We start from the raw sequence: 27,752 nt of genomic DNA, 5'->3' as shown, positions 1-27,752 counted from the left end.
CCATTCTTATGTTCTTATTTAAGTGATAGCACACAGGTCCAAGCAGATTACCTAGTAAATAAACAAAAATGCAAACTAAGCCTAAGATACTAGAAACATAGGATATGAATTAGCAAATTCTCACCCAGGCTGATGATAGAAGCTTCAGATTCTTAAGGCACAGGCTACACTTGCTTTGCAGCTTGGAATCCCTGGGTTTTCATACACAGGCAGAAATCCCTTTAGCCTGGGTCCTGCATTTCCCACAGTTCAGTTCTTGTTCCTCACATGGTTCTAGGAGTCTTCTTGTGTAGTTAGTGAAGAACAGCCGATGATGTCGCTCCCTGCCTTATATAGCTTTAGCATATGGTGGAAACCCTTTGTTCCAAAACCAGTTCCCAGCCACTTTGTGGAAGAATACAGACATCCTGAGATGGAGTCCAGATTCATTCATCCAATCACTCTTTGTTTTAGACAGCATGAGAAACACACATCTAATCAAAAAAATAAAACATTTGTACACCATTCCCTGCCTCACTTTCCTAACTACTCTGGCATGTTCCTCACAAACTGGAGGTCTCTCTTTGAGGTTCTAGGTCTCCTCTTCTGGACTCCGCTCCTACGTTCAGGCTTCTTTTCCAAATCATGGAGTCTTTGGTCCTCCAGCCAGCTTCTTTTTATCTTGGCAGGTCCTCCTGTCAAAGATGTCTCCTCTTTCTCCAAAAATCTGTTCCTTTGTTCCTCCTGTGAGTACTTTCTCTGAGTCCTCTTCCCCACCCCCAAGTCTCTCAGGCTATGTGGTTTTAAAACTTGATCTCTCTGTTCTGCTTCATTTGAAATTCCATTCCTTCAAACCCCAGCCCTGGGAGTTGGAAGAAAACTGGGTCTCCTAGATTCAGCCAACCCTTTACCAGAAGTTACTCCCATATGACTGGGCAACCATCAAGGTTCAGCAATCCTCCATTGTCCCTTGTCATAAACTGTTCATAGACAGATTCTCCAAATCATCCCATTATGGATTCTTTAACCTTAGTGGACTGAAGTAAGATCATTTGTTTAAATTTATACAGTAGAACCTCAGAGTTACGAACACCTCGGGAATGGAGGTTGTCCATCACTCTGAAATGTTGGTAATTCTCAACAAAACATTATAGTTCTTTTCAAAAGTTTACAACTGACCATTGACTTTGAAACTTCACTATGCAGAAGAAAAATGCTGCTTTTAACTGTCTTAATTTAGATGAAACAAACACAAACAGTTTCCTTACCCTGTCAAATCTTTTTTTAAACTTTCCCTTTATTCTTTTAGTAGTTTACATTTAACACAGTACTGTACTGTATTTGCTTTTTATTTTTGCCTCTGCTGCTGCCAGATGACGTGCTTTCGGTTCCAAATAAGGTGTGTGTCAGTTCATAACTCTGGTGTTCGTAACTACTGTACTTGTTAAATGTGTGTATTGAGCTGTTTACTGCAATACTAATATAATTATTCTGACACTAAACTTTTTCCTACAATAACTCTCAAACTCTACTTGGAATTCTAGATCTGAGTCTTATGACTGTCTTAGGCAGGGGTTAGGCAGTAGGCAATTTTTGGTGCTAAAAGCTATTGACTAGCTATTAGGGCAGTAATTCAGCTGAGATCACATAACCCTGTTCATTAATTTGACTGTGATAGCCTAAGCATGCAATAGATGTAGACAAAGGTTAAAAAAATTAATAATGTGAATGCCTAAAGACTGGCTTCTAAATCCATATTTATGTATATGAAAATAGTGGTGCGTGACTTTCAAAAGTACAGTGTACCTGACAACTGAAAATCCTAAATATGGATTTAGGAGTCTAAGTTTAGACGTCCATTTTTTAAAATCTTAGCCACAGCATTTGCACCTGTGAATTTTGTAATTTTGTTTGGTATGGCCTTCCATTCTAGCTATTATTTTTCAGTGCCTCATAATTTTCTCCAGTACATTTGATACAGTTATTACTCAAGCAGGGTACTTTGGCTCTCAAAATATATTTTAAACCTAAGCCCATTAGGAAGTCATCTGCTGTTTGTTTTTACCTTTTGTTATTTAGGAATAAAATCTCCCAAATCAACTAGATGAGTAGTGGGATTTTCAAAAGCAGTCAGCAGTGGCATAACTGCTTCCACTGAAATCAGTGGGAATTTAATTAGAGCAGATAGCACAATCCTGAGCACTTCTGAAAATCATACCCTAAATGTGGTATCATTGAAACACACAAAGCCTTTGGGAGTATATTCTTAACCCTTCTACCTGATGTGTGAACACATTCTGTGCAGAGAGAGAACTTTAGCATCTTCAGAAGAAATCTTTAAAGCAACAATGTTCTCTCTCTCTCTCTGTCTTTCTCTCTCTCTCTCTCTCTCTCTCTCTGTTTGCAAGGCACTGCTGACTTCAGGATTCCACATCTGCATTCTGTGGCAGAGTGGTGCTTTAGTTGATGGTCTCTAAAACAACTTCCTGTTTACTTGGCAGCTCTGCTCTCACCTTCCAGTCTTCCAACTCCTCTCTATCTGTTCCTTCTTAAATTATGTAATGACTTGCTATATTCCCACTCATTGGGATTAGCAAAGGTAGTATGACAGAGAATGGAAAATCTTATCCCTGCTAATTTTGTTTCTCAGGATAACATCTCTGTTCCACCTTGAACAGTTTGTTGGCCTTTTTAAGCTGTCTCCTCTTATTTTTAATAATGACCAGATGCTTCACATGGATGATGTTATATAGTTCATTTTTTTTACATTTTGCAAGACGTTTGAATTCCTTATGGCCTTTTCTTCAAATTGATGTTATCACAACTTGGGAAGCTGCCAGAGCAGTTCTTCCAAGGTAGACAGGGCTAACCTCTCCAGAGCCCCCTCATAGTGAAAAACTACCCCCAGTTTATTTGCAGAGGGAAGGGGAACCAATTTGTCAGGATTAGCAGAGATGATAGATGTTATCTGGAAAAAGAAAATTAGCAGGTAATTTTCCAATGTAATTGCTAATGGATTAACTCTTAACACTTCTAACCTTTATTTGGTTAATCAGATCTGTGCTTTAGCCAGCTGGCATACAATCAGTAATCTAATAATCATATTTAGAAGAGAACATCCCAAGTCCCACCAGAAAATGGAGGGAAATGTACTATTTTTTGTGTAACATATCTTTAGAGATCTCCTGCGGAGATTTTCTTTACCATAGATTTATCTGGATCTTACATTTCTTCAAGAAAGTATAAAGCTTTGAACTTTCCCTTCACAGACACTGAGGATACCTCTGAGCTTGAAGTACGCCTGCCCCTCTGAAAGCACATGGAAACTAGCAGTATCTTCTCTTCTTAAAGTTCTTTCTATTGGACTGCCAGTTGCAAGGCAGCATGCCTCTTCTGGAAAATTTGACAGTATGTGGCCAGAACTAGCCAACACATTTGAGGACTTTTTATTCACCAAAAGGTAAATGCAACTTTAAAAATAAAGTTGTGGAAAAATGTTTATAAATGTCTTACTACTTTACTAAACTGGTCTTTATGGTAGATAATATAATTTGGTGTGTGCGCACGCAAAACATGGAGTGGAGACAGTCTTATATTTAGTCATATTTTTGCTAGGTGGAAGTGTTTTAAAGAATGAATATACAAATTAAAGAATTTACATTAAAAAGTAACCAATATCCTTTGTTTGGAAAAAAGGGAGTTCAGACATTAGGTATTACTCGCTGTATTAAACTAAACTGAGTTTGAAAGACAGGGTACAACTTTTCGTATTTGCCTATTGATCTTCATGCAAACCCCAGTAGACACTTAGTCCTCATGCAGAACTATTAACGTGTATTCAGACCTGTTGGATTTTTCCACTTTATTAGAACTCAATGACTTTTTGTTGTTAATTTGAACATCATGTTACTGTATGATTTTTATTTATTTAATTATTTTTGGTAGGAGTTCCATTGTGATGCTTTACATCTACACTCTTCATGAGTTATGAATATTAAAATTTGTACTGCTTGCTATTCACTTGAAAATCGTTAGTGTTCATGATTTTTTCTTTAGATCCGAAATTAATAAAATAGTTGCAAAGTATACTTAATTTTGTTCACGATTTGTTAAAAATCTAGAAAATAAGATTTATAATCTAGAATAGAATATTTTATATCTATATATTTATCTCTCAAAAACAAGTGTGACTTGTGCAAAGGTGATTTCAGCAGCAGATTCACTGATAAGAGAGTAGAATAGTTGTGTATAAAATGACAGCTCATGAAAAGCATGACACTCCCTCCTTCCTTCTGCAGCCATCTTTAGTGATGATAATCAACAGCAGTTGGCCATAAATAGAGCCAGAGGGACAAATTCCATGTTTGATACTCATCCTTTAGTGAAAAACTTTTCCTTACTGGGTGATTTTGGGCTTCCCTTAATATGGTCACAAGATAATTATCCTGCTACTATGCTTCCTAGGTCAACATGTCCATTTCAGAGAAATTTTATTAAATAAGTTGGACTTGAAATATTCTTTTAATGATTTTCCAGAAAAAGTAAAAGTACTTATATTGCCAATCAAGATTTTAATTTGCTTTGACACTAAATTATTGGGTTGTCTCTTGTTGAGAAAACATAGTTTAGATAACTTGTATGGTTGCATCTCCTTCTGCTATCTCTGGTAGCACTCATTCCTGGGATAAGTAATCTGAGTCAGCTTTAAACAGTCAGTTTATTTTGGCTTACTATACGCCTAACAAAAACTTCCTCTTAAAAAACTTAATCCAGTGAGATTATGGGAGAGGACTGGGTGAAGGAAAGTATATATTTACGTAGAATGCAACCTTGGGGAATATATATTAATTGTAAAAAATTAAAGAGCCAGGTTAAAACAAACTTGATAAATTACTCAAAAACTCCAAGCAGAAAGGATGACCAATTCAATATAAGTACTGGAATATTACACTTGTAATTTGTGTGTCCCTGAATGCACGAACAGATAAGTCCAAAACTTACTGTGTAAATCCATTTTGATCAGTGCTATGAACATATTCAGCCCCTCTTAAAATTCCGTTACTGTCAGCATATTGCTGTGTGAATCAAATACAGACAACCTGAGAGGAGAGGCTGAGGGAACTGGGATTATTTACTCTGCAGAAGAGAAGAATGAGGGGGGATTTGATAGCTGCTTTCAACTTCCTGAAAGGGGGTTCCAAAGAGGATGGATCTAGACAGTTCTCAGTGGTAACAGACGGCAGAACAAGGAGTAATGGTCTCAAGCTGCAGTGGGGGAGGTTTAGGTTGGATATTAGGAAAAGCTTTTTCACTAGGAGGGTGATGAAGCACTGGGAATAGATTACCTAGGGAGGTGATGGAATCTCCTTCCTTAGTGGTTTTTAAGGTCAGGCTTGACAAATCCTGGCTGGAATGATGTAGTTGGGGATTTGTCCTGCTTTGAGCAGGGGGTTGGACTAGATGACCTCCTGAGGTCCCTTCCAACCCTGATATTCTATGATTCTAACTCATTCTCACCTTCAGGGCCCTCCATGATGTAGCTCCTTCTGTCTCTGACCTTGTCACTTTTTATGCTTAACACAGTACTGTACTGTACTTTTTTTGGTCTCTGCTGCTGCCTGATTGCATACTTCCAGTTCCAAATGAGGTGTGTAGTTGACCAGTCAGATTTTAACTCTAGTGTTCGTAACTCTGAGGTCCTACTGTGTATATCTCATTCATTTCGTTTAGGGTTTTTTTGCTGTTCATTCCTCCATATTTCTGTGTATGTATTTTTGGTATGCCAGGCTACTCTGCCTTCTTTTTTTTTTCCTTCTCAGTATTTACAATAGAAATTGTATCCTTCTACATTGATCAAGTTGTGTCATATCCCGTATTTTCGTAAAGCCAGCTAAATCATAATTTTGTTCAATAATGAAAACTTCTAGCTCAGCCTGCTTAGTACTTAGTCTTCTAGCATTAGAGAATAGACACATGAAAAATTTTGTTGTTGTTGCTTATTTCCTTGTTAATACTTTTGTCAGCATATCTTTTATTAGTCACAGTTTTCTTTTTCACATTCTCAAATAAAGCCATAGAGACCCAATTTGGTGTTTCAGAATCCCCTTCCCTCCTCCTGCTGTTTCATTTATAGTTCTCACAAGCAATTTTGTTAACCTAAAACTCAAGAGATGGATTTATTTATTGTTCAAGAGAAGTTTCTCCAATTTATATACTCCTTTTAGTAAACTCAGAGGGCCAATGTGTAAACCTTCATTCCCTTCTCCATACACTGCTTTCTGTGCTTTTTTTCCCTAAATAATCTTTCTTCATCAACTGTCAGTATAACCTAATATAGCACTATTTTCCCTCAAAGATGAGTGGTACTTGGGAATACTGTTTTTTTTTTTAAAAAAAATTAGAAGAAAATCATACCACAGTCAGTTGAATCTTATTTTGCTTACATTGCTAAGTGTTGTGTGAAAAACTCTGACAGTGATTTTTGTATCCTTTAGAAATAGGGCTTTCTAGGTGGGAATTTTTTAAAAAGTCAAAGCAGCAGGTTTAAGGGCATTTTGAGATTTAGTTTTAATTTTTCATTTGTGATGCCCAACATACAATCCATTTGATGCTGTATCACCAATCAACTCCTTTCAGTGCTAGAGTTTTCTAAGGCAAGTCGTACACCGCAAACAGGAATTGATCACATTTTCGACACTGTGTAATTAAAACTGTTCAGTTCACCTGTAGCCAAGAAAATGTGCCCCATACTGCGGGATGTATTAAATTTAATCTTTACTCTTTTGTTAGGGGTTAAAGTTTACTTTCCAGAGATTTGCAATAAAATCGTTAGATTTCCTATTAGATTTTACCTTTGATCTTGATGGAGTGCCAGTTGGATATTCTTAGGTTTCAGAGTAGCAGCCGTGTTGGTACTCATTTCTTGAACACATTCAATGCGTATGATATACTATAGAGCAGGGGTCGGCAACCTATGGCATGCGTGCCAATTTTTAATGGCACGTTGCTGTCTGCCGTGGACAGCAGTGTGCAATTAAAAATCCTGCCTGGCCCGGCCCACTCTTCTCTGCCCACCGCTCTTTCCTTGCAGGGCAGGCAAGCTTCCCCCTCCCCCTGCCTCTTCCCCCAGCATGCAGGGTTCTTACCCTTCCTTCTCTCCCTCCCTGTGGCTGATAAGCTGACGGCCCTTGCTACGGAGGGGGAGAGGGAAAAGGGGAACCGCAGCACGCTCTCTGCTCTGGGGACGTTGGGGAAGGGGGTGGAATCAGGGCATATCCCCTCCAGGCCCCTGCCATGAGCCGCTCAGGGCAGGGGGCTGGGAGCACCCCTATGACCCCAGCCCTCTGCCCTGACCCCTGCACGCCCCTCACACCCCCCCAGCCCTCTGCCCTGACCCCTGCACGCCCCTCACACCCCCCCAGCCCTCTGCCCTGACCCCTGCATCCCCCAGCCCTCTGCCCTGACCCCTGCATCCCCCACATCCCCCAGCCCTCTGCCATGACCCCTGCACCTCCCTCACACACACCCAGCCCTCTGCCCTCACCCCTGCACCCCCCACACACCCCAGCCCCATGCCCTGACTCTTGCACCCCCATATCCATATCCCCACCCCCACCCTGAGCACCAAACGGGAGCTCCTGCGTGCGCACACACACACACACACACACATTCCCACCTGCACCCCTCGCACCAAATGCTACCCAAACCTCCTGCCCCAACCCCAACCCCCAGCCTGCTCCTTCACTCCCAGCCCTGTTCTCAGTGGACTCCCACCCTCATCTCAGTGGAGAGAGAGGAAGAGAATGGGCCAGGGAGAAAGTAGGTACCTACTCTGTGTGGACAGGGCCGGGATCCCAGACCGGCAGCGGGCTGTGTGAGGCCGGCAGCCGGGACCATGGCTGGCAGGAACTGGCGGACGGAACCCCAGACCGGCAGCGGGCTGAGCCGCTCAGCCCACTGCTGGTCTGGGGTCCTGGCCGCCGGCCCTGCTCAGCCCACTGCCGGTCTCGGGTTCTGGCTGCCGGCCCCTTGCCAGCCAGGGTCCCAGCCGCAGGCCCCGCTCAGCCCGCTGCCAGCCTAGGTGAACGAAACCCCAGGCTGGCGGTGTAAGATCAGCATTTTAATTTAATTTTAAATTAAGCTTCTTAAACATTTTGAAAACCTTGTTTACGTACAACAATAGTTTAGTTATATAATATATAGACTTATAGAGACAGACCTTCTGAAAAATGTTAAAATGTAGTATTGGCACGCGAAACCTTAAATTAAAGTGAATAAATGAAGACTCGGCCCACCACTTCTGAAAGGTTGCCGACCCCTGCCTCAGAGATAAGTGCTTCCTTCATTGTGCACGTGACTGACAGTATTAGTAAAGGGAAGTTGGTTATAAATCCATGGTTATAAGTTATTGGTTATAAGTTGCAAAGAATAGGAAAAGCTTTACTGATATATTATGAGATTTGAATTGGCTGTTGCAATAAGTCATATGTGCTGAAAGATGTGATCTTTTCTGAAGAGTTTGGGGTTTAAAAGTTGTCTTAGCCATTTAATAAAAAAATTGATTCATCATGCAATTCTTACTGTAGCGAATTTATAAACTCCCAGTTAAGAAGTTTATAAGGAATGAATATATATAACAGTGATGCTTTTGGCACAGTGCAAGCAGGAAGAAGTGTATTTGCATCTATCCTGTAACAGCTGCCATTCTATTATTTGTTATAGTCTAGTGCCAGCAGTTGAGAAGCCCTTCGTGTTTAAAGGACAACTCTTTTTAGTACTCTAAAAAAATCTATCCGGTTACTCAGCTTGTCTTGAAATTTGATGTGCCGCATGGGATATGGGTAGTGATCCAATTTTGGGGTCTTCTGGTCAATGGGTTCCCAAGATACAGCCCATTGAAATAAACAGATTTTTAGAAACTTTTTATTAATGCAAAGTTACAAAAAAATTTACATACAATGTTGTCCATTTCTGGTTCAGGATCAGGTCAATATTTAAAGATTCTGGCTTTTTGGATGGGAAGTCCTCTTCTGAATATACTCAAAATGGTGACCAAATTTCTAAATACACCTCTACCCCGATGTAACGCAACCAGATATAACACGAATTCGGATATAACATGGTAAAGCAGCACTCTGGGGGGCGGGGCTGCACACTCCAGCGGATCAGCACGTCTGGCTCTGACACGCTGGTGTAAGTGGTGTGTTAAGGGTGCCGGGCCTTTGGATAAGGGGCAGAGGGTCTCGGGGGCGGTCAGAGAGCAGAGAGGGTTGGATGGTTCGGATGTTCTGGGGGCGGGGTGGTCAGGGGATGGGGAACGGGGGCATTGGATAGGGCGTGGGAGTCCCGGGGGGCCTATCAGGGGGCAGGGATAAGGGTAGGGCAGTCAGGGGATAGGGAGCAGGGGGGGGTTGAATGGGTCGGAGGTTCTGAGGGGGTGGGAAGTCACTATTAATAACGGAAATGCTCGAGGCCAAAGCAAGTTTGATATAACGCAGTTTCACCTATAACGCATTAAGATTTTTTGGCTACCGAGAACCGCATTATATCAGGGTAGAGGTGTACTTGTCCTCTCTTTGACACTTCTCTTGTGTACGTACATACTTAGAGATCAAATCATGACTCTGGTCCTCACACAGTGGTTACACCCAAAGAGTACGTGGGGACCGTCTAGCCCTGTGGGGTAACAAAATTCAGAACATTACTAGCAAAAGAGTTTGGTTCTCCGGTTAGTCTCTTGAGTCCTTTAAGGATCTAGCACCAACAAATCATACTGAGAATTGCAGAGAGCAAGGTTGAGAGGATTTGTAGGTGGAAAGCTATCACAGCAGCTGGATTATAGCTCAGGAGGATAAGCAGTAAGACTTCGATCCTGAACTCACCCAGCCAGTGACTGTTTAAATCCTACTTCAGGCTGAAATCTGGGAAAGTCTGGAAGGCATATTGCTAAAATCCATCTCTTTGAGGGATTTTTATTTGCGGGGGATGTAATCAAAAATAAAATAAAGATGTGAATGCTTGCTGGTAGGGGAGGGGTATTTTAGGATGTGAAAGGAATAGAGGTGAGAGGGATTTGTAGCTGCATTGAGTGGGGGCTTCGGGGAGAAGGATAGGTGGTAGTGGAGGTCAGAGGGATTGAGGGGATTGGAGGCGGGACGCTGAGAAGGGGACATGGGGCTGAGTAGGAGGTCTGGGGGAGAATAGGGGACAGGGGCACCAGACATTCTCCCTTCCTGTGTATGTGGTGGGATCTGGAGCCCCCTTGCCCCTCTAGAGGAGTCTGAGTCCCTCTTCCTGCGCCCCCCTCCCCCATTATGAGAGCTGGGATATGGGAGGCTTTGCATGTCCATGGGTATCTAGCCCCCCTCATGTAAGCCAGGTTCTGGGGTGGTCCCTGCTCCCTGTGGTGTCTGAGCCCCTGCTCCCCCATTCCCGTGTGTGTGCACTATGATCTGGGGGGCTTGTTAGGGTTGCCAAGCCTCCAGGATTGGCCTGGAGTCTCCAGGAATTAAAGATTAATCTTTAATTAAAGATTATGTCGTGATGAAATCTTCAGGAATACATCCAACCAAAATTGGCAACCGTAGGGCTTGTACTCACCTATGGAAGCCAATCACATACACACACCCCTCATGTGAGGTAGGTTCTGGAGGGGATTTACCTTTCTGCGTGGGAGTGAGCTCCTTTCCCTACTCCTCCCATCACATGAGATGGGATCTGGAGTACCTTTCCCCTCTAAGGGGGCCTGAGCCATTCTCCCTACTGCTCTTTATGTGAGCCAGGATCTGGATGGGCATCTTGCAACAAGCATGCTCGGAGCATGCACCAAGAACCAACTGCTGTGAGATGACTGGGATGAGGAGTTGAGAATGGGTATACTTGACACATATCAGAAGCTCTCTCTAACACTGGAGGGGAGGGATAGGAACACCCACTGTCATGAATGGAGCTGTTCACGCATCTCAGAGCTATTATTTCAGGCTGCATTCATCTCCACTGCATATTTTCTTTCAGCTGCAAACATCTCATTGAGATGAATGGGCCACTTCACACTACTCTGACCCTGCTATGCTGCTGATGTGTAGTGCCTGTTCTCCCCATTCTAATTTCATATAATATTATAGTGGAGCACCAGCTCTGCTCTAGCTAAGGTTGGGAAACTATTCCTGCTTAAAAATGGACTCTTCTTAGTATTCTAAAATCCATATGCTTACATGGATTATCTTGAAATTTGCTATACCTTGTCGGAGTGTAGTGTAGGATTATTAAAATATCCCAGAGTGCATTGTCCCACATGGTGCTGTGTGCATGGCCTCTGGGCTTCTACACCTCCCTGAGGTGTTATAACCATGTCTATATTAAGACAGTTTTTTGAAAAGTTTCCACTGAATGTACTTAACATTGTTTGAGCTTCATTAGTGTTAGTAATAGTGGAAGCCAACATTTTAAACATTGTTTCTTCTAAGCCGCGCTTATAGTACTTCTAATCAACATGGTACTTCAAATGCTGGTTTATAAACACTTAGGGTTTATTTTGTTGCTAACACCAGTGAAACTAAACTAATACTGACAATGGTGGGAGGCTTTCTTTCTTTGCAAAATTGCAATAGCATAGAACAGATAGTTGCCCAGATTTTCCCAGAGTCCACTGATATTAGCACATATAAGTGGGGTGGTAGGTGTTGCCATGTAAAGCACAGTGGTGATGGTAGAAAAGTTGCTGTGTGGATGCAAATGGAACTGTTTTTCTTTTAACCAGTTAAGGTGATCTTGCCACTTAATCATGATTTTGTAATCAGTTAGGCTATGTCTACACTAAAACTAAGTCTGCTCCCTGATTCACTACCTTTTTTCTCAGCCTTGAATCAAACATCCGGGATTCCTTTGTATGCTCCTTCAATTGTTCTGTTTCTTCTTGGCAAACAACTGGATTGGCTGCCATGATTTGTCTTCCCCCTTTCTGTAATCTAGAAGATGCAAAAACAGAGAAATCTCTGACCAACAAAGTTAAGGACAATAGGGTTATGTGTAACAGGAATAAAAGGCACCTCAACAATGGCATTATATCCATTAACGGAACAACTGTCAATAATGCAAAAAAGGCATAAGCATTCCATAAACATTTCTGTTCTGTATTTGGGAAAAAGTTAGATGATGTATTCATATCAGATGATGATCATGACGAGGAAATACTTTTAACTCCAACAGTAGCTACTAAAGTTAGACACTTTTAAATCAGCAAGTCTGGATAACTTGCATCCAGCAGTTTACAAAGAGATGGTTGAACAACTTTCTGAACCATTAGTGTTGATTTTTAGTAAGGCTTAGAACACTGGGAAGGTGGCAGAGGACAGGAAGAAATCTAATGTAGTACCATTCTTTTAAAAAGATAAATGGGATCACCAAATAATAATAGAACTTCCAGTTTGACATTGATCCTGGGGAAAATAATAGACTGGCTGATATGGGACTCAGTTCAAAGATTAAAAGAGGGTAACTAAAATCAATCAACATGGGATTATGGAAAACAGATTTTTTCAAACTATATTCATGTTTTTGATGAAATTACAAGTTTAGTTGATAATGGTAATAATGTTGATTTAATATACTTCGATTTCTGTAAGGCGTTTGACTTGATACCACAAAATGTTTTGATGAAGAAACCAGAGCGATACAATTCAACATGGCACATATTAAATTGATTAAAACCTGACTGACTAATAGGTCTCACAATATAATTGTAAATGTGGGGTTATCACTGAGCAGGTATGTTTCTAATAGAGTCCAATAGGGATTGGTTCTTGGCCCTGTACTATTTTTAATAGTTTTATGAGTGATCTGAAAGAATATACTAAACTTTTACTGATAGTTTGTAGATGACCCAAAGATTTGGGGAGTGGTACATAATGAAGAAGATAGGTCACTGATACTGAATGACCTGGATCCCTTAGTAAACTGGGTTTAAGCAAACCGTATGTGTTTCAGTATGGCCAAATGTAGGGTCATTCATCTAGGAACAAATAATGTAAGTCATACTTACATGATGGGGCACTCAATCCTGGGAGGGAGTGACTCTGAAGAAAACTTTGGGGTCATGGTGGGTAATCAGTTGAACATGAGATTCCAGGCTAAAAGGACAATTGTGACCTTGCATGTATAAACAGGGGAATAGGAGTAGGGAGATTATATTACATCTGTATTTGGCACTGGTGCAAGCACTCGTGTGTCCAGTTCTGGTGTCCACACTTCAGGAATGCTGTTGAAAAATTAGAGAGGGTTCAGAGAAGAGGCACTTAGAATCCAAGCCCGCCATAGTGCCAAAATTTGGCTTAGAGATGCAGATAATTAAATGTGGTGGAAGAGTTCCAAAATTAAAACATTAGATTTGGATTGCAACACTTTGCAGCCTTCAGTGATGGAGCAATTAGATGCTGAACAATCTAGATATTGACTTGTGACACATACAAAAGAAGAGAAGAGACACAAGAATGATCAAAAAGATTGGACAATGTGCCTTTCAGTGAAAGACTCAAGGAGTTCAGTCTATTTAGCTTACCAATAAGGTGAAGGAGTGATTTGATCACAATCTGTAAGTTCCTACAAGAGGAACCAGAGTAACAGCCTTGTTAGTCTGTATTCGCAAAAAGAAAAGGAGTGCTCCTTTTCTTTTTATAAGAGGAACATAAATTTGATAATTAAGGGTTCTTCAGTTTATTAAACAAAGGTGTAACAAGATCCAATGGCTAGAAGTTGAAGCTACACAAATTCCTACTAGAAAGAAGGTGCAATTGTATAAACATTGGAACAACTTAACACAAATTGTGGTGGATTTTCCATCACTGAAAATTAAGTCAAGATTGAATGTTTTATTGAAAGATATACTCTACTTCAACCACAACCATTGGACTTGAAGCAGGAATTAATGCAGGCAAGTCCTGTGGCCTGTGTCATTTAGGAAGTCAAATTAGATGATCACAGTGGTCTGGCCTTGATCTGTGACTTTACCCTTTGTCTCTTGAGTTGGGGTAGATTTGCAATCTACCTATGGGGCTGGATGTAGGTAGATTTTTTTTTTTTTTTTTTAATGAAACCTAGGTAGAAGAGGAGAAACTAAAGTATATTCAAGGTTGTATGGAGGCAGTTGTTGGTGTTGTCAGAAGAGTCCAGGCCAATGAAAAAATGAAACATTAATTTCTCCGTCATAGGACATAACATTCTCCAAGCAATAAGGATTGCTTTCTTTACAATGGACATTTAGAGAGAGACAACTACATTGTTTTTTCTAATAAGCCAAAATCATTCTGAACTTTTAAGAGTCAATATATTATTCCTTTAAGTTAAACTTTAATTTGCACCAACAGAGCTGTGAGTAGCATGCTGGTGTATTACTGCATAACAATAATTCTTAGAGACTTTTTTGGAAGCAGCTTAAACCATTATATGAATTAATATTCAAAACCAGAAAAAATGTGTGCATATGTACATAGACTATAACAACATACAAAAAAACTACATCAAAAGAACACTGAGATTGAAAAGTCAAGCGCTCAAAAGTGGGGACATGCCAGAATTAAGGTTGCTTTTGCAGCCTTTAATTCAGTCTCCCCTATATGTATGCATTTTGATACAACCTTTAATTACATCATTACTACAATTCTTGCATAGACATCTTCCCCATTCAGTGTACACGAAGAGTAGTGCTCGTTGAACGGGTGGCTAATCAATATCTTTATATCCAGCATTTGGTGTGTGGGTCCTGTGCTGGCTTACTGCACGGCACCCAACATCTGCAGCAAATACAGAATTTTAAATTTTCTTATTCCTTTTTTTATGGCACCCATTACCGCAGTAGCTGAGTGTTTCACAAACATTATTTAATTTAGCTTCACGATATTCCTGTGAGGCAGAGAGATATTGTTTGTAGTATCTAGATCAGTGGTCCCCTAACTTTTCATGATCATGCCCCCCATGGCAGCCAGGACCAGGAGCAGATGGGGTAAAGGGGCCAAAACTGGGGCCCCAGTTGGGGGTGGGGCTAGGAATGGAAGCCATAGCAGGGCCACAATTGGGAGCAAGTCTGGGGCTGGGAGCGGAGCCGGGGGCAGAGCAGGACCTCCCCACTTCCCATGGTGGCTGGCCAGGGCCCCCTGTGCCCTCCCAAACATTCATCTGCACCCCTCTGGGGGGGAGGTGCCCCACAATTTGGGGATCTTTGGTCTAAATTGTTTTTAAAAACAAGCTAGGAAAAGAGAATTTCTATTTGCGTCATTGTTAACCTTTATATCCATAGCACAGATCTTTACTGCTTGAGCTAATGGAGTAACTGGTAGCAGTAGTAGGCTTTTATCCTCCATTTAGACCAGTCCCAAGCTGGGGATAGGGTACACAGTTTGCAGTGGTTTCTGCAAGAATTTTCTAGTCAGCAAATGAATGTTATTCAATGAATGTTATCCTGCCTTCTGGACGGGAGTATAGTGGTTACAGACCCTTCTGTTGTTTTCCTCCCGGAAGCCTATCCCCTTTTGGACCTGGCCCCGCTTTCTCTACTTTTATCAACCTCCAGCCTACACTTGTCTGTTCTGCTCCTCATCCCGCTGCATTCAAGTTAAGGTGTCTTTCTTCTCCTCCTCCATGCTGCTTGGCTGCTAGCATGGGAAGCACTGAAAACAAAGGAAAGAGAGTCTCCTTCCTTTCAGTTTTAGTGTCAGGAATCACAGTGGCCCCCAGCAGACAGGATGAGCAATTGCAGGGAAAGTCCTGAAGCCTTGGAATTGAGTATGAACAATGTGGTTGGCATAAAGGAGATATGTGGGACTGGAACATGTTCAGTGCAGACAGAATGTTTGGAGAATCTAGCTGCCAAATTCTGAGAGGCTTCCGTTTGCATAGGGTTATAAATTGGCCATATTTGGGTGAATTTTCACAGGAGAAGCAAAGTACATGACCCTGACCCCAAAAGGACCCCTGTGCCAACCTTCAAGTCTCTGCTTTTAAAGCATGAAGGTCCTAGAATTTCTCAGTGAAATGATCGTAAGAATTTTTTTAACACTGGCAAAAAAACATATTTTCCCCTAACTTCGTCCTCAGAAATTGCAGAATCGTTTTTACTGAATGGTTAAAGCTTGGCAAAGTTATAAGCAACTAAAACCAGTGTCTTACAATGCACAGCATTAGGCAAACTTAACTATAGGAGTCCCTGGATAATAAATTACATAAAAAATGTAAACTCAAATATGAGGATTGGGTGCTGTCTACTGACAGGACAAAAAGACTGTGCCAACTGTTTTGAAACTTAGAGAAGCTCTCAGCCTCATAAATGAAGGGCACATGCATTACAAAAGTGATGTGACATCGTAGAGGAGAAAACATGAAATAATTCAGAATTAATTGTTTGTGAAACACCCACAATACTTCAGTTTCATGTCAGCATTATGATTTAAAATATGGAACAAGCCCAAATATTTTTATGGAGTAGAATTCAGTGATGGATGCACTCTTGTTAAACAGGAATGAGAGAAAACGAACATTTTGGTACTTCAAATTGTGTGTTTTTGTTTTTTTTTTAAAAAGAGGGGAGAATATTGTACCAATTTCAAAAATCTGGTAGACATGTGGAAAATCATGTAAAATTCAAATGAAGTGCTTTTTAAGGTAACTTTAAAAATAAAAATGACAAAAATACCATAACCTTGTGTCCAGAGGGGATAAGCAACAATGGTAAAATGTTTGATCCACTGCGGTGTGTCTGTGGAATCTTTGTAAAGGGTTTACAGTGGTCCTCTACCTTTTCATGGTTGCTATTATGACATGAACAGAAAGGAACCTGTTGGTACACTGATAAATTACTCCTGTACTACAATCTTTATCTTTGCAAATTTCTGATTTTTTTAATTGAAATGCTGTTTTAAAAAACACTAATACAGATGATTACAAACACATGCAATAGCTAATGAAACAAAGTACATATCAAAATCATACTGTCAATGACAAATGATTACTATTTAAAGTCAATAATCAACTGGTTTTGTAACACTTTATTATGGTTTCTTACATTTTTTAATACAATGTTTTTTCCTCCGTCCTTTTTAGCTTGTTTTATTTATTCTTATGCTGTAAGGTTTGTATTCTAAAATATTAATTAGTCTCTGGTATATACAGTACTGGCTTTATGTATATCAATATTTGTTGTTTTCATACCGTGCGTGCTTCTGTCTCTTTATCTTTACAATTTCCAGAAGATTCTACTCACTTTAAAAGTATAACATAATATTTTCATGTTTCTTTTTAGTATACCTCCAGATAATCTTTCTATTCAAGAGTTTCAGAGAAACGAGAGTATTGATGTTGAGGTGAGGAAACTAGAGTGTTTTTGTATTAGTTTGTATATAAACTAACTAGGAATGTTCAGACTCATAGGTAACTGTCATAAATTAACATCTGGATAAAACTGTGGTTGTTATTGAATTTTACTGACTTGGCTGCAACTTTTTTGATCAGTAAAAAAAAGGTAACAAAACCATGGGTCCAGACTGTGGCTGTCTTTTGGGGTGTGCATAGTGGTGGGAAGTCATGCACAAGGAGTTCTTTGTTGGTATCAACTGGGGTGCAAGACAACCCCAAGGAGTGGGGAGGAAGTGGTACATCTCTGCCTCCCACACATTATCTGGCTCTGCACAGAGGTAATGCATGTGGCAGCCTCCTAAGGGATGGCATAATCGTTGCAATTCTCCAGAGTTCACTGAAGCCTCCTGCTGTCCTGAATTAAAAAGTCTCGTTAGGTTTCTCTGAGAAGGTGCAGCTCCATCCAGTCCCATACTCAAGGTCATACTTTAATGGCACAATCTGTCCCGTAATTGTTAAATAGAATTATTTCTGTATTCATAAATAGTCCTTATCAAACACTCATAGAGGACCACACTGTGAATCCCTTACTCCCATTTGTGAACTGTTACTCACACAAGTAATTGCTTACCATTTGAGAGTAACATGTTCACAACCTGGCCTAAAGTGAATGCCTCATGTTGCACTTTCTTAAGAGTGAAGCAACACTTGATTAGCCAAGAGATTATACTCATTCAGTAATCATGATGATTTAAGCAGTGACTGTGTTCACCTCTAGAAAAAAACAAAGAAAGAAAGAACAGGAAAATATGGTCCTTGCTCCAGACACTTTAAATCTGAATGGACAGATGAAGCAACTCAGACTCATAGTGCCCTTGATGACCTCAGGCAGGTTATCAGACAGCACTGCAGTTTAAATAGGTGTGTTATAGTACTTGGTTGGGTTAACGCTGGAAAAGCCTTGAAAAAGGAAGAGACATTTGAATGAAGAGAGATTGGTCACTTTTCACACCAGGGCAGAGTTAAGAGTTCTAAATTGAAGGGCAGTGATAATTAAGTGCTTTAGCTTCAGTTATCTCCCAAGGACTGCAGCTGGGATATGCAGAGCTCAGGATTAATAATGGAAGCGGGGTCCCCTGTAGTGGCCTAGATCAGTGGTTCTCAAACTACACAGAAGTCTTCCAGAGGATACATCAACTCATTTAGATATTTGCTTAGTTTTATAACAGGCTACATAAAAAGCACAAGCAAAGTCAGTACAAACTAAAATTTCATACAGACAATGACTGGTTTATACTGCTCTATATACTATACACTGAAATACAAGTGAAATACTTACATTCTAATTGATTTATTTTACAATTATATGATAAAAATGAGAAAGTAAGCAATTTTTCAGTAATAATATGCTATAATACTAATATATTTTTATGTCAGATTTTGTAAGCAAGTAGTTTTTAAGTGAGGTGAAACTTGGGGGTATGCAAGACCAATCAGACTCCTGAAAAGGGGTGCAGTAGTCTGGAAAGGTTGAGAGCCACTGACCTAGATCTAGTGTGCAGTAAAACTGATCTACTGATGGGCATGGCACCTAACTCTAAATTCAGTTTGAAGTAAACATTTCAGCAATGATTTTCAAAATTCAGTGGGATCTATTGAGTTATCTGCCCTTCATAAGATCAGGCAGATGCCTAAAATATGAATTTAGAAGCCTAATTTTAAGATCCTATTTTTGAAAAGTTTAGCCATCCTGTATTATCAATTTTACAACAGTAAGCATAGTAAATATAAAAGATGTTGCTTCTCAAGTTTCACTGAGCATGACCATTATTCATGCTTTATTTGAACATTGCTTTGTTACATTTAATGAATGCATCCAGACTATAACTTTCTGTATCTTGTTCCATTTCTTTAAGTTTATATATGTCTTCTAAGTGTTAGTTATAATTTTAATCACTGAATTTTTCCTAGAAAACAAATTTAAATGTATTTCATTTGTTTTAGGTGGTGCAACTCATCAGCACAGAGATACTGCCATATGCTAATTTTATTCCCAAGGAATTTGTTGGTCAGATAATGACTATGCTTAATAAAGGTTCAATACATTCTCAGTCATCCTCATTTACGGGTATGTTACCTGAATTATAAACAAAAGATATAAAAACAGTGTAAAAATCCTGTGGAAGGCAAATTAAAATGTGCCTATTACAATACTGATTTTACCAAAGATTTTAAACTGCATGTATTACTTATTCACCAATATCATGAATAAGTTTCCAGCCCACAGAGGTGATCTCAAATACTGTAATTTTTAAATCTATGGGATAACTTTCATGCTATGAAGAATGCATAGTATTTTGTTTGCAACTTTCTGGTAATATTTCTGCATTTTGGGGCAAATATCTTTTTTTAAGAATGCACTCTTGTCTTTGTAGTTACCTAGGCTTTAAGTCCTTTTGTTTGTTTGTTTGTTTAAACTATCTTCCTCCACTTCCCACTCACTTTGGTCTCCAGCATGCAAGTTAAAATAGGTTCTGGTAATAATTTCAGGCAATTGCAATCCATAAAAAAAAAAAAAAATCTTGTTCTTTGAAATTAAGTGACCTTGATAAAACTAAGGGGTGTAACTGACTAGACATTGCTTTTAGATTAAATCTTAATAGCTAAGTTAAACACTAATTGAAAATATGCAGCTGTTTCTGAATTTTATGTGCTATTTAAAAATGGCTGTACTACTATCTTTTTTCAAAATGTGTGCTTTACAGTATTTGTAAATATTTTAAATACTGTAAGTATGATTAAGGCAGCTATTGAAATTAAAAAATACGGTATGTTTACCAAGCTTGTTGCACTATGAAAGATTATTTTACTTTGACAGAAGCAGAAATAGATATTCGAATGAGAGAAGAATTTTCTAAAATGTGCTTTGAAACGCTGCTTCAGTTTTCATTCAGTAATAAAGTCACAACTCCTCAGGAAGGATACATCTCTAGAATGGCACTGTCTGTACTCTTGAAAAGATCACAGGATGTACTGTATCGCTACATAGAAGATGAAAGATTAAGTGGCAAGTGTCCTCTTCCACGGTATGTACTATTTAAAAACTAAACAAAAAAACCAAACATGCCAATATATTATGGTAGAAAAAAATTTATTTATAATTAAGAATATAATTTGACCCAAAAAAATCTGTGTTCTTCTTCAAGTAGTGTCCGTATGGGTGCTCCACTCTAGGTGCAAGACTTCACCAGCCTTCCTCCTTTTGGGAACCGCTTTTACCACTTCCAGTGGGCTTGGGAGTCCATCACTATGGACAAGTGGGTTTTGGGGATAATTTCCTCTTCTCTCTGTCATCCCCCCTTCCATGTGAGAAGCTGCTACTGCAGGAAATAGACCCCCTTCTACACCTGGGTGCTATAGAACCAGTTCCTACACAGCAGAGGGGAAGGGATTTTATTCCAGATAGAGTGGTAGTTGAAGATTCAGCCTAGATTTAAGAGTACTCAATAACTTTGTCAAGGCACAAAAATTCAGAATGGTGACACTTGCAACAATAATCCCATCACTGGATCAAGGAGATTAGTTCTCAGCCTTCGACCTTCAGGATGCGTATTTCCACATTGAAATCCACCCATCCCACAAATGATTCCTTTGCTTTACAGTCGGCCAGTACAAATCAATTGCACGCACACAAAATGGGAAATGACTGCGTAGGAAGGAGTACTGCAGAAAAGGACCCTGGGGGTTATAGTGGATCACAAGCTAAATATGACTCAACAGTGTAACACTGTTGCAAAAAAGCAAACTTCATTCTGGGGTGTAAGTAAGACGAAAAATAGTTTTCACTCTATTCCTCACTGATAAGGTCGCAACTGGAGTATTGTGTCTAGTTCTGAGAGCTGCATTTCAGGAAAGAAGTGAACAAAGTTGAGAAAGTCCAGAAGAGAGCAACAAAAATTATTAAAGGTCTAGAAAACATGACCTATGAGGAAAGATTGAAAAAATTGGTTTTGTTTAGTGGAAAAGAAAAGACTGAGGGGGGGACATAATAGTTTTCAAGTACATAAAAGATTGTTACAGGGAGAAGGGAGGAAAAAATTTCTCCTTAACCTTAGGATAGGACCAGAAGCAATGGGCTTAAATTGCAGCAAGGGCGGTTTCGGTTGGACATTAGGAAAATTTGTGTCAGGGTAGTTAAGCAGCGGAACAAATTGCCGGGGGAGGTTGTGGAATCTCCATCATTGAAGGTTTAAGAACAGATTAGGCAAACACCTGTTAGGAATGGTCTAGTTTTACATAGTCCTACCTTGAGCGTAAGCAACTAGAATAGATAACCTATTGAGGTCCCTTCCAGTCCTACACTTCTATGATTTTCAGTACAGGGTACTCCATTTTGGCCTATCATATGCCCCACGGGTATTTTCAAAGATCATGTCAGTAATAGTGGCTCATCTCTGCAGGATTGCAATTTTGGTGTTGCCTTACCTAGATGATTGGCTTTGGAAAGGACACTCCTGGGAGGTGACTTCTCAGACAATGTACGAAGCCATAGAACTCTTCCTGAAGCTGAGCCTGCAATTGAGCAATCTGAAGTCCACGTTGACCCCTGTGCAAAAGAGCCTCCTCCCAATGCACAGGTTTATGTCCCCTGCAAACTTAATCAGTAAGATTCCAATCAGCCCTTAGACCCTGGTCAGGCACTGTCTCTGGCTCCTGGGGAATACAGTGGCTGGCACTTTCATTATTGATCACTAAGCCCCTACCAAATTCACAGTCCATGTTGGTGACTTTCACAGTCATAGGATTTTAAAAATTGTAAATTTCATGACTTCAGCTATTTAAGTCTGAAATGTCACTGTGTTGTAATTGTAGGGGTCCTGACCCAAAAAGGAGTTGGGGAGTTCGGGGGGAGTTGCAGTGTTATTGTAGCGAGGGTTGCGGTACTGCTACCCTTACTTCTGTGCAGCTGCTAGTGGCAGTGTTGCCTTCGGAGCTGGGCAGCTGGAAAGTGGCGGCTGCTGGCCAGTATCCCAGCTCTGAAATCAGAACCGCTGTCAGCAGCAGCGCAGAAGTAATGATGGCATGGTATGGTATTGCCACCCTTGCTTCTGCCTGAAGAGCTGGGCTCTCAGTCAGCAGCTGCCACTCTCCAGCCACCGAGCTCTGAAGGCAGCAGCGCAGAAGAAAGAATGGCCTGGTATGGTATTGCCACCCTTACTTTTGTGCTGCTGCTGGCGGGGGTGCTGCCTTTAGAGCTGGGCGCCCGGCTAACAGCCGCCGCTCTCCAGCCCCCCCAGCTGTGAATGCAGCACAGAAGAAAGGGTGGCAATACCACGATCCCCCTAAAATAACCTTGTTGGACCCCCCCTTGCAACTCCCTTTTGGGTCAAGACCCCCAATTTGCAAAATGCTGGTCTCCCCCCCATGAAATCTGTCCAGTATAGGGTAAAAGCACACACAAAGGCCAAATTTCACAGTCTGTGATGCTTTTTTCATGGGCATGAATTTGGTAGGGCCCTATAGATCACACATGACTGCTTATGCGATGTATTTAAGGGTAGCTCAGGATGGTTTATTCGCTTAGCAGTCAGTCTCAACATGTTGCTTTCCATACCCAGTTCTGTAAAGTTGGTGGAAAGATCCTCACAACTTGTGTGCGGGAGTCCCCTTCATCTGTACTCCCCCTAAGGACTGTCATAATGACAGATGCTTCTCTGTTGGGATGGCATGCGCATCTAGACACCCAACAGTTCAGGGTAGGTGAACGCCCCAAGAAACTTCTCTGCATATCTTCCTCCTGGAACTCAGTGTTACCCTGGAAACAGAATTTAGGTATGCTCCCAGTAGCTCACCTCGTGACCAAAAGCTCCAGGGTTTACCAAAAGCTCCCTCAAAACAACCCACCTATTAACCATCAGGTATGAATCTCCAGGGTGGCTAAAGCAATTCCTGGAGGACATGGATACAGACTTCTAATAAATGTTTGACGCAGGTAGTATCTTTTCAAAATAAATCACACTTTTATTGGTGCAAACACAAATCCTTAACACAATAATACAAATCCCCAACACAACAGGCTGAAGCGCCCCCCAGAACTATATTACCACACAGTTTGACATGATGCTAAGTGACTGCACTCTGCTTATGGTGATCAGTCATTCACAGGCCGCTGACTGTTCATGATAAGTCTTCAGATTATTCCTCTCTGATCTTCTTCTGCTGTCCTGCTCCTGGTCTTTTCCCTCTTTAGTGAACTGCTCCTGGTCTTTTCCCTCTACTGGACTGAATAGATAGTACCAAACAGGCAAAGCAAACGAACAGAACACTGATGTCCTCTGTACTTCTTCTTATATCCTTTTCTGACAGGCTTGATTGACATGTTCTTTTGCTTGCTTTTGCTAATAACTTTTTGTCAGAACTCTCCAGAGCACATACCACTTATAACATTTATTTTTAACATATCTGGTTTCATGATCAAAATTACCTCATTACTTGCCATTTTGTAACACAGTTTCTAATATACCTAGTCTTATGATCAACAACTGCCTTGTTGCAGGTTGTCCATGCCACTTTGCAACATTGTCTCTAATGTACCCAGAAGGTGTCCAACCTCATGGTCAACTTTATCCACCACTGTTTTCCCTGTCAATTTCAGTACTACATAACCTACAGCTTTCATCTAATAGTGGAGAGACTCTTGCTTATTCAAAATGGAGGCCGGGGATACAAGATGGAGTCTGGGGCCTTCAAAAAGGGGTTTATCTGGTATCAAGAGCAGGCAGATGCGCATGTCTCCAGTTTCCTGCCACTAATTAGAGGCAAAAACATAAAGGTCATGACTGATAACATGTCATAAATGTTTTATATAAACCAGCAAGGAAGAGTAAGATCCCCCTCCCTTGTGCTGAGGCTATAAAGCTTTGGAATTGGAGTATATGCAATCAGATTTTTATCACAAAATACCTTCCAGAAGTTCAGCATGTGACCGCAGACAGACTCAACAGGCACTTCTCTCAAGACCATGAGTGGGAGATAGATTAAACCATACTTCACCACATATTCTACCAATGGGTACTCAGGTAGACTTTTTCACCCCAGCAATAAACAGGAAATGCACCCAGTTTTGCTCCAGAATTAGTCAGCATCATTGATCCCTGGGGAATGCCTTTCGCTTCCAGTGGTCGCTGGGTCTTCTGTATACGTTCCCCCCAACTCCTCCAATATCCAGAGTCCTACTCAAAAAGGGACAAGGCCAGAGTTGACAAACATGGTGTCCTTATCTGACACAGATGACAGTGTTCTGCCCAATTACTCTTCATGCCGCTCCTCCTCTCCTCTCATAGAAGAGTGGAGAGATCCTTCACCCCAGTCTTAGAATCCTTCACCTCAAAGCATGGCTGGTCGGTGATTCATGGGCATAGAAAATGCCTGTTCACAGCAAGTAAAAAGGGGGCTACTGCACAGCAGAAAACAGTCTACACCCTGCACTTACAAAAATGGACAAGATTTGCCCATTGGTACAATCTCAAACACATTGCACCAACAACTGCATTGCTGCCAGACGTACTGGACTACATTCTAGAACTACAGACCTCGGGGTGATCACCGAGTTCCATTAGCATTCATCTGGCAGCCAGCCTCCAATAGAAGGTTACGCTATATCAGCCCACCCAACGACAATGCAGTTCCTCAAAGGCCTGTGCAACCTTTTTCTGCCAGTTAAATGCCCGTCTACAGTTCAGAACCTCAGTTTGGTTCTACCGATCTCATAATCTTGAAGCACCCACTGACATACAAACTCACTCTGAAATCTGTTTCCACCTCCAGCCTTTCTTAAGAATGTTCCTGTCATTGAAATATTTAAAACCTCAACACGAGCTTCTATGCATACATTTGCTGAATGCTATGCTATAATTCACCACTCTGCTTCTGATACTGTGTTTGGCTCAGCAGTACTTTCTTACACACTGAATTAGACTCCAAAGCCGCCTCTTTCTTAAAAGGGAACTTCTCTGTAGTCACCTAGAGTGGAGAACCAATAGGGACACTACTCAAGGAAGAAGAAATGGTTACTCATCCCGTGCAGTAACTGCAGTTCTTCAAGATGTATGACCCGATGGTGCTCCACTACCCACCCTCCTTCTGCTCTGCTGCAGTTACCTGTCATGGGGCTTCATGGTAGAGAAGGAACTGACGATGGTTAGTCTGTGCAATGCTATATAACAACACCATGGAGCACAAGGTGGAGTAACACGCATGCTCAGGCCGAACAGACACTGCTATGAAAAATCTCCCATGGAAGTACAAGGGGCACAAATGCTCCTAGAGTGTGGACACAGAGGGACACATCTCGAAGAACTGCAGTTACTGCACAGGGTGAGTTACCATTTCTTATGGAAGAATGTGTAAGGGCAGGGAGTTTCAGATCAAATGTCAATGCCAAATTTGGGAAGCTTTTGATTGGAAGGACCTTAAGAAGCGGTTATCCTCAGGACTATTACCCAGAGTTCAGGAGTGCAACATATAGTAGTACAATTTTCAGAGACAATGAAATACAAGTTTCTGTAACCATCTCTTCCTTTATTTCTAGTAGAGGTATTGATAGGTTGATGAGAAAATAATCAAGTTCCTAAAAATAAAATAATAGCAAAGTAGCAGTATTCTGAAGCATTATTCATACCATAATTGTTGAAATAGAAAGCTGAACATAAATATATTGTAAAATTTTTAAAGGTACCAATGCCCTTTCTTAATCTGAAACATTTTTGGTAAATAATTCCTATAAAATATGATAAGAGCTTAAAGAAAATTTCACTGTATCCTTGTAGCTATCTCCCATTGTAGTCTACATCCTTTAATCTTGCTAGAGCCTTCTTTACCCAAACACTTAAATAACTTAGGCATCTCAGTCCCATTCAAAAGCTTTTGCAAATTTTATCCATTGAGTACATGATTGAATAAATTACTTTTGTGGGACTATTTATATGCTTGAAGTTAAGCACATATATTAGTGTTTGCATGATTGAGGCCTATATATTGACATGATTTCTAAAAATTAAATTAAATATAAATTGGTCACAGGTGGGGAAACGGCATCAGCTAAAGATGAATGTTAATTACAGCATTAAATAACCTTTGTTTCACTGGGTTGTGTCCCAAAGGTTTTATTGTTCAAAACTTGGTTTTGTATTTGCTATATAAAAGTCAACAGAAGAATCATATTCTGGGAAACATTTTTTGAAATTGTACAGTTGATGATAGTTTATATTTTTTCCCCTTGTAGGCAGCAAGTAACAGAAATCATATTCGTTTTAAAAGCTGTCAGTACTCTAATAGATTCACTTAAGAAAACTCAGCCTGAAAATGGTAAGTTGTTTTAATCAGAAGTCTAAACAAAATTGTGGCTGTAATATGTTTGTGCAAAAATCGCTATTTCCAAGAAAAGTATCCTCCATAAGATTCTTAATTTGCCCTTTCAAGTAGAAAGTAGAAATTTTTAAAACATCTCTTTAATAGGTCCATCAGCCTACATCTCTGAGATGTAGATGACATAAAATAATATCTAACTCTTATATAGAGCTTTTCATCAGTCGCTCTCACAGCACTTTACAAAAGAGTATCACTAGACTAGAAAGCTTCCAGCTGTTGTACCAATGCCCTTTCTTAATCTAAAACATTTTTTGGTAAATAATTCCTATAAAATATGATAAGAGCTTTAAAAAAATATCATTCTATCTTTGTAGCTATTTCCCATTGTAGTCTACGTCCCTTAATCTTGCTAGATCCTTGTTTACCCAAACCATATTCTATTCAGTCTTACAGCTCTCATTCACTATTCGGTCCATTAAGATTAAGATAGTCATTTATGTAACGTGATAGGGATAAGTTTACTTTTTCTAAAGATACTGTCTGTGTAATATTTTTACTTCTGAGTGTTGGCTACACGAGCAGAACTCCTGTTGCTTTTAGAACATTTTTGGTCCCTATGGGCAGTGTTCACCAGTAGTCTTAACCATTGCTCTTGGAAAACTTACATCCAGGTCATTCTTCACCATAGTCAATTAACCATTGTATTCCAAAATCAAAAGTAAAACTTCAAGCTGTTGGAAAAAACTTTCTTAGGACAGGGAGCTCAAAATAGACAGCAAACTAAAGAAGGCATATAGTTTAAAACTCCCAGCTGTTGAACTGGATGAGAAGTACTATCGTGGATATTACATGTGTTGTGCTGTCCTTTCATGCCCTCTGCTCTTGCATTCTGGAAGGGTTCTGAAATTGACAAGAGGCCTGGTTAGTGCAAAGCTTCAAAAAGACTCTTGCAACTATCACTTTGGATGGCTAATTGCTTTTATTTTCCTCTCCTACCCCAATCAGAAGCACATTTTTAACTGTCACTTTTCAAGGAGGCTCACATTTTTTTCAGGCATGATCAC

The 27,752-nt window shown here is 40.3% G+C and overlaps 1 protein-coding gene across 4 annotated transcripts in view; it reads left to right on the top strand.

The window, feature by feature from the left end:
* The window catches only part of MON2 (MON2 homolog, regulator of endosome-to-Golgi trafficking), a 156,180-nt gene that overhangs the window by 119,312 nt on the left and 9,116 nt on the right, over positions 1 to 27,752 (top strand). For 3 of the 4 annotated variants that reach the window (XM_084610419.1, XM_084610417.1, XM_084610418.1), the window contains 5 exons: positions 3,249 to 3,439; positions 17,267 to 17,327; positions 19,324 to 19,447; positions 20,198 to 20,405; positions 26,603 to 26,685. In XM_084610419.1, coding sequence (XP_084466545.1) covers positions 3,249 to 3,439; positions 17,267 to 17,327; positions 19,324 to 19,447; positions 20,198 to 20,405; positions 26,603 to 26,685 — 667 coding nt within the window. Of the gene's footprint in view, positions 1 to 3,248; positions 3,440 to 17,266; positions 17,328 to 19,323; positions 19,448 to 20,197; positions 20,406 to 25,475; positions 25,696 to 26,602; positions 26,686 to 27,752 lie in introns of those variants that run through there. The other variant, XR_014709113.1, reaches the window with a different exon arrangement.

This window comes from Lepidochelys olivacea, assembly GCF_965140295.1.
Source record: "Lepidochelys olivacea isolate rLepOli2 genome assembly, chromosome: 1".
In the NCBI taxonomy this organism is placed as follows: Eukaryota; Metazoa; Chordata; order Testudines; family Cheloniidae; genus Lepidochelys; species Lepidochelys olivacea.
Note: the sequence above shows the minus strand (reverse complement) of the source record. Positions and strands in the feature narration are given on the sequence as shown.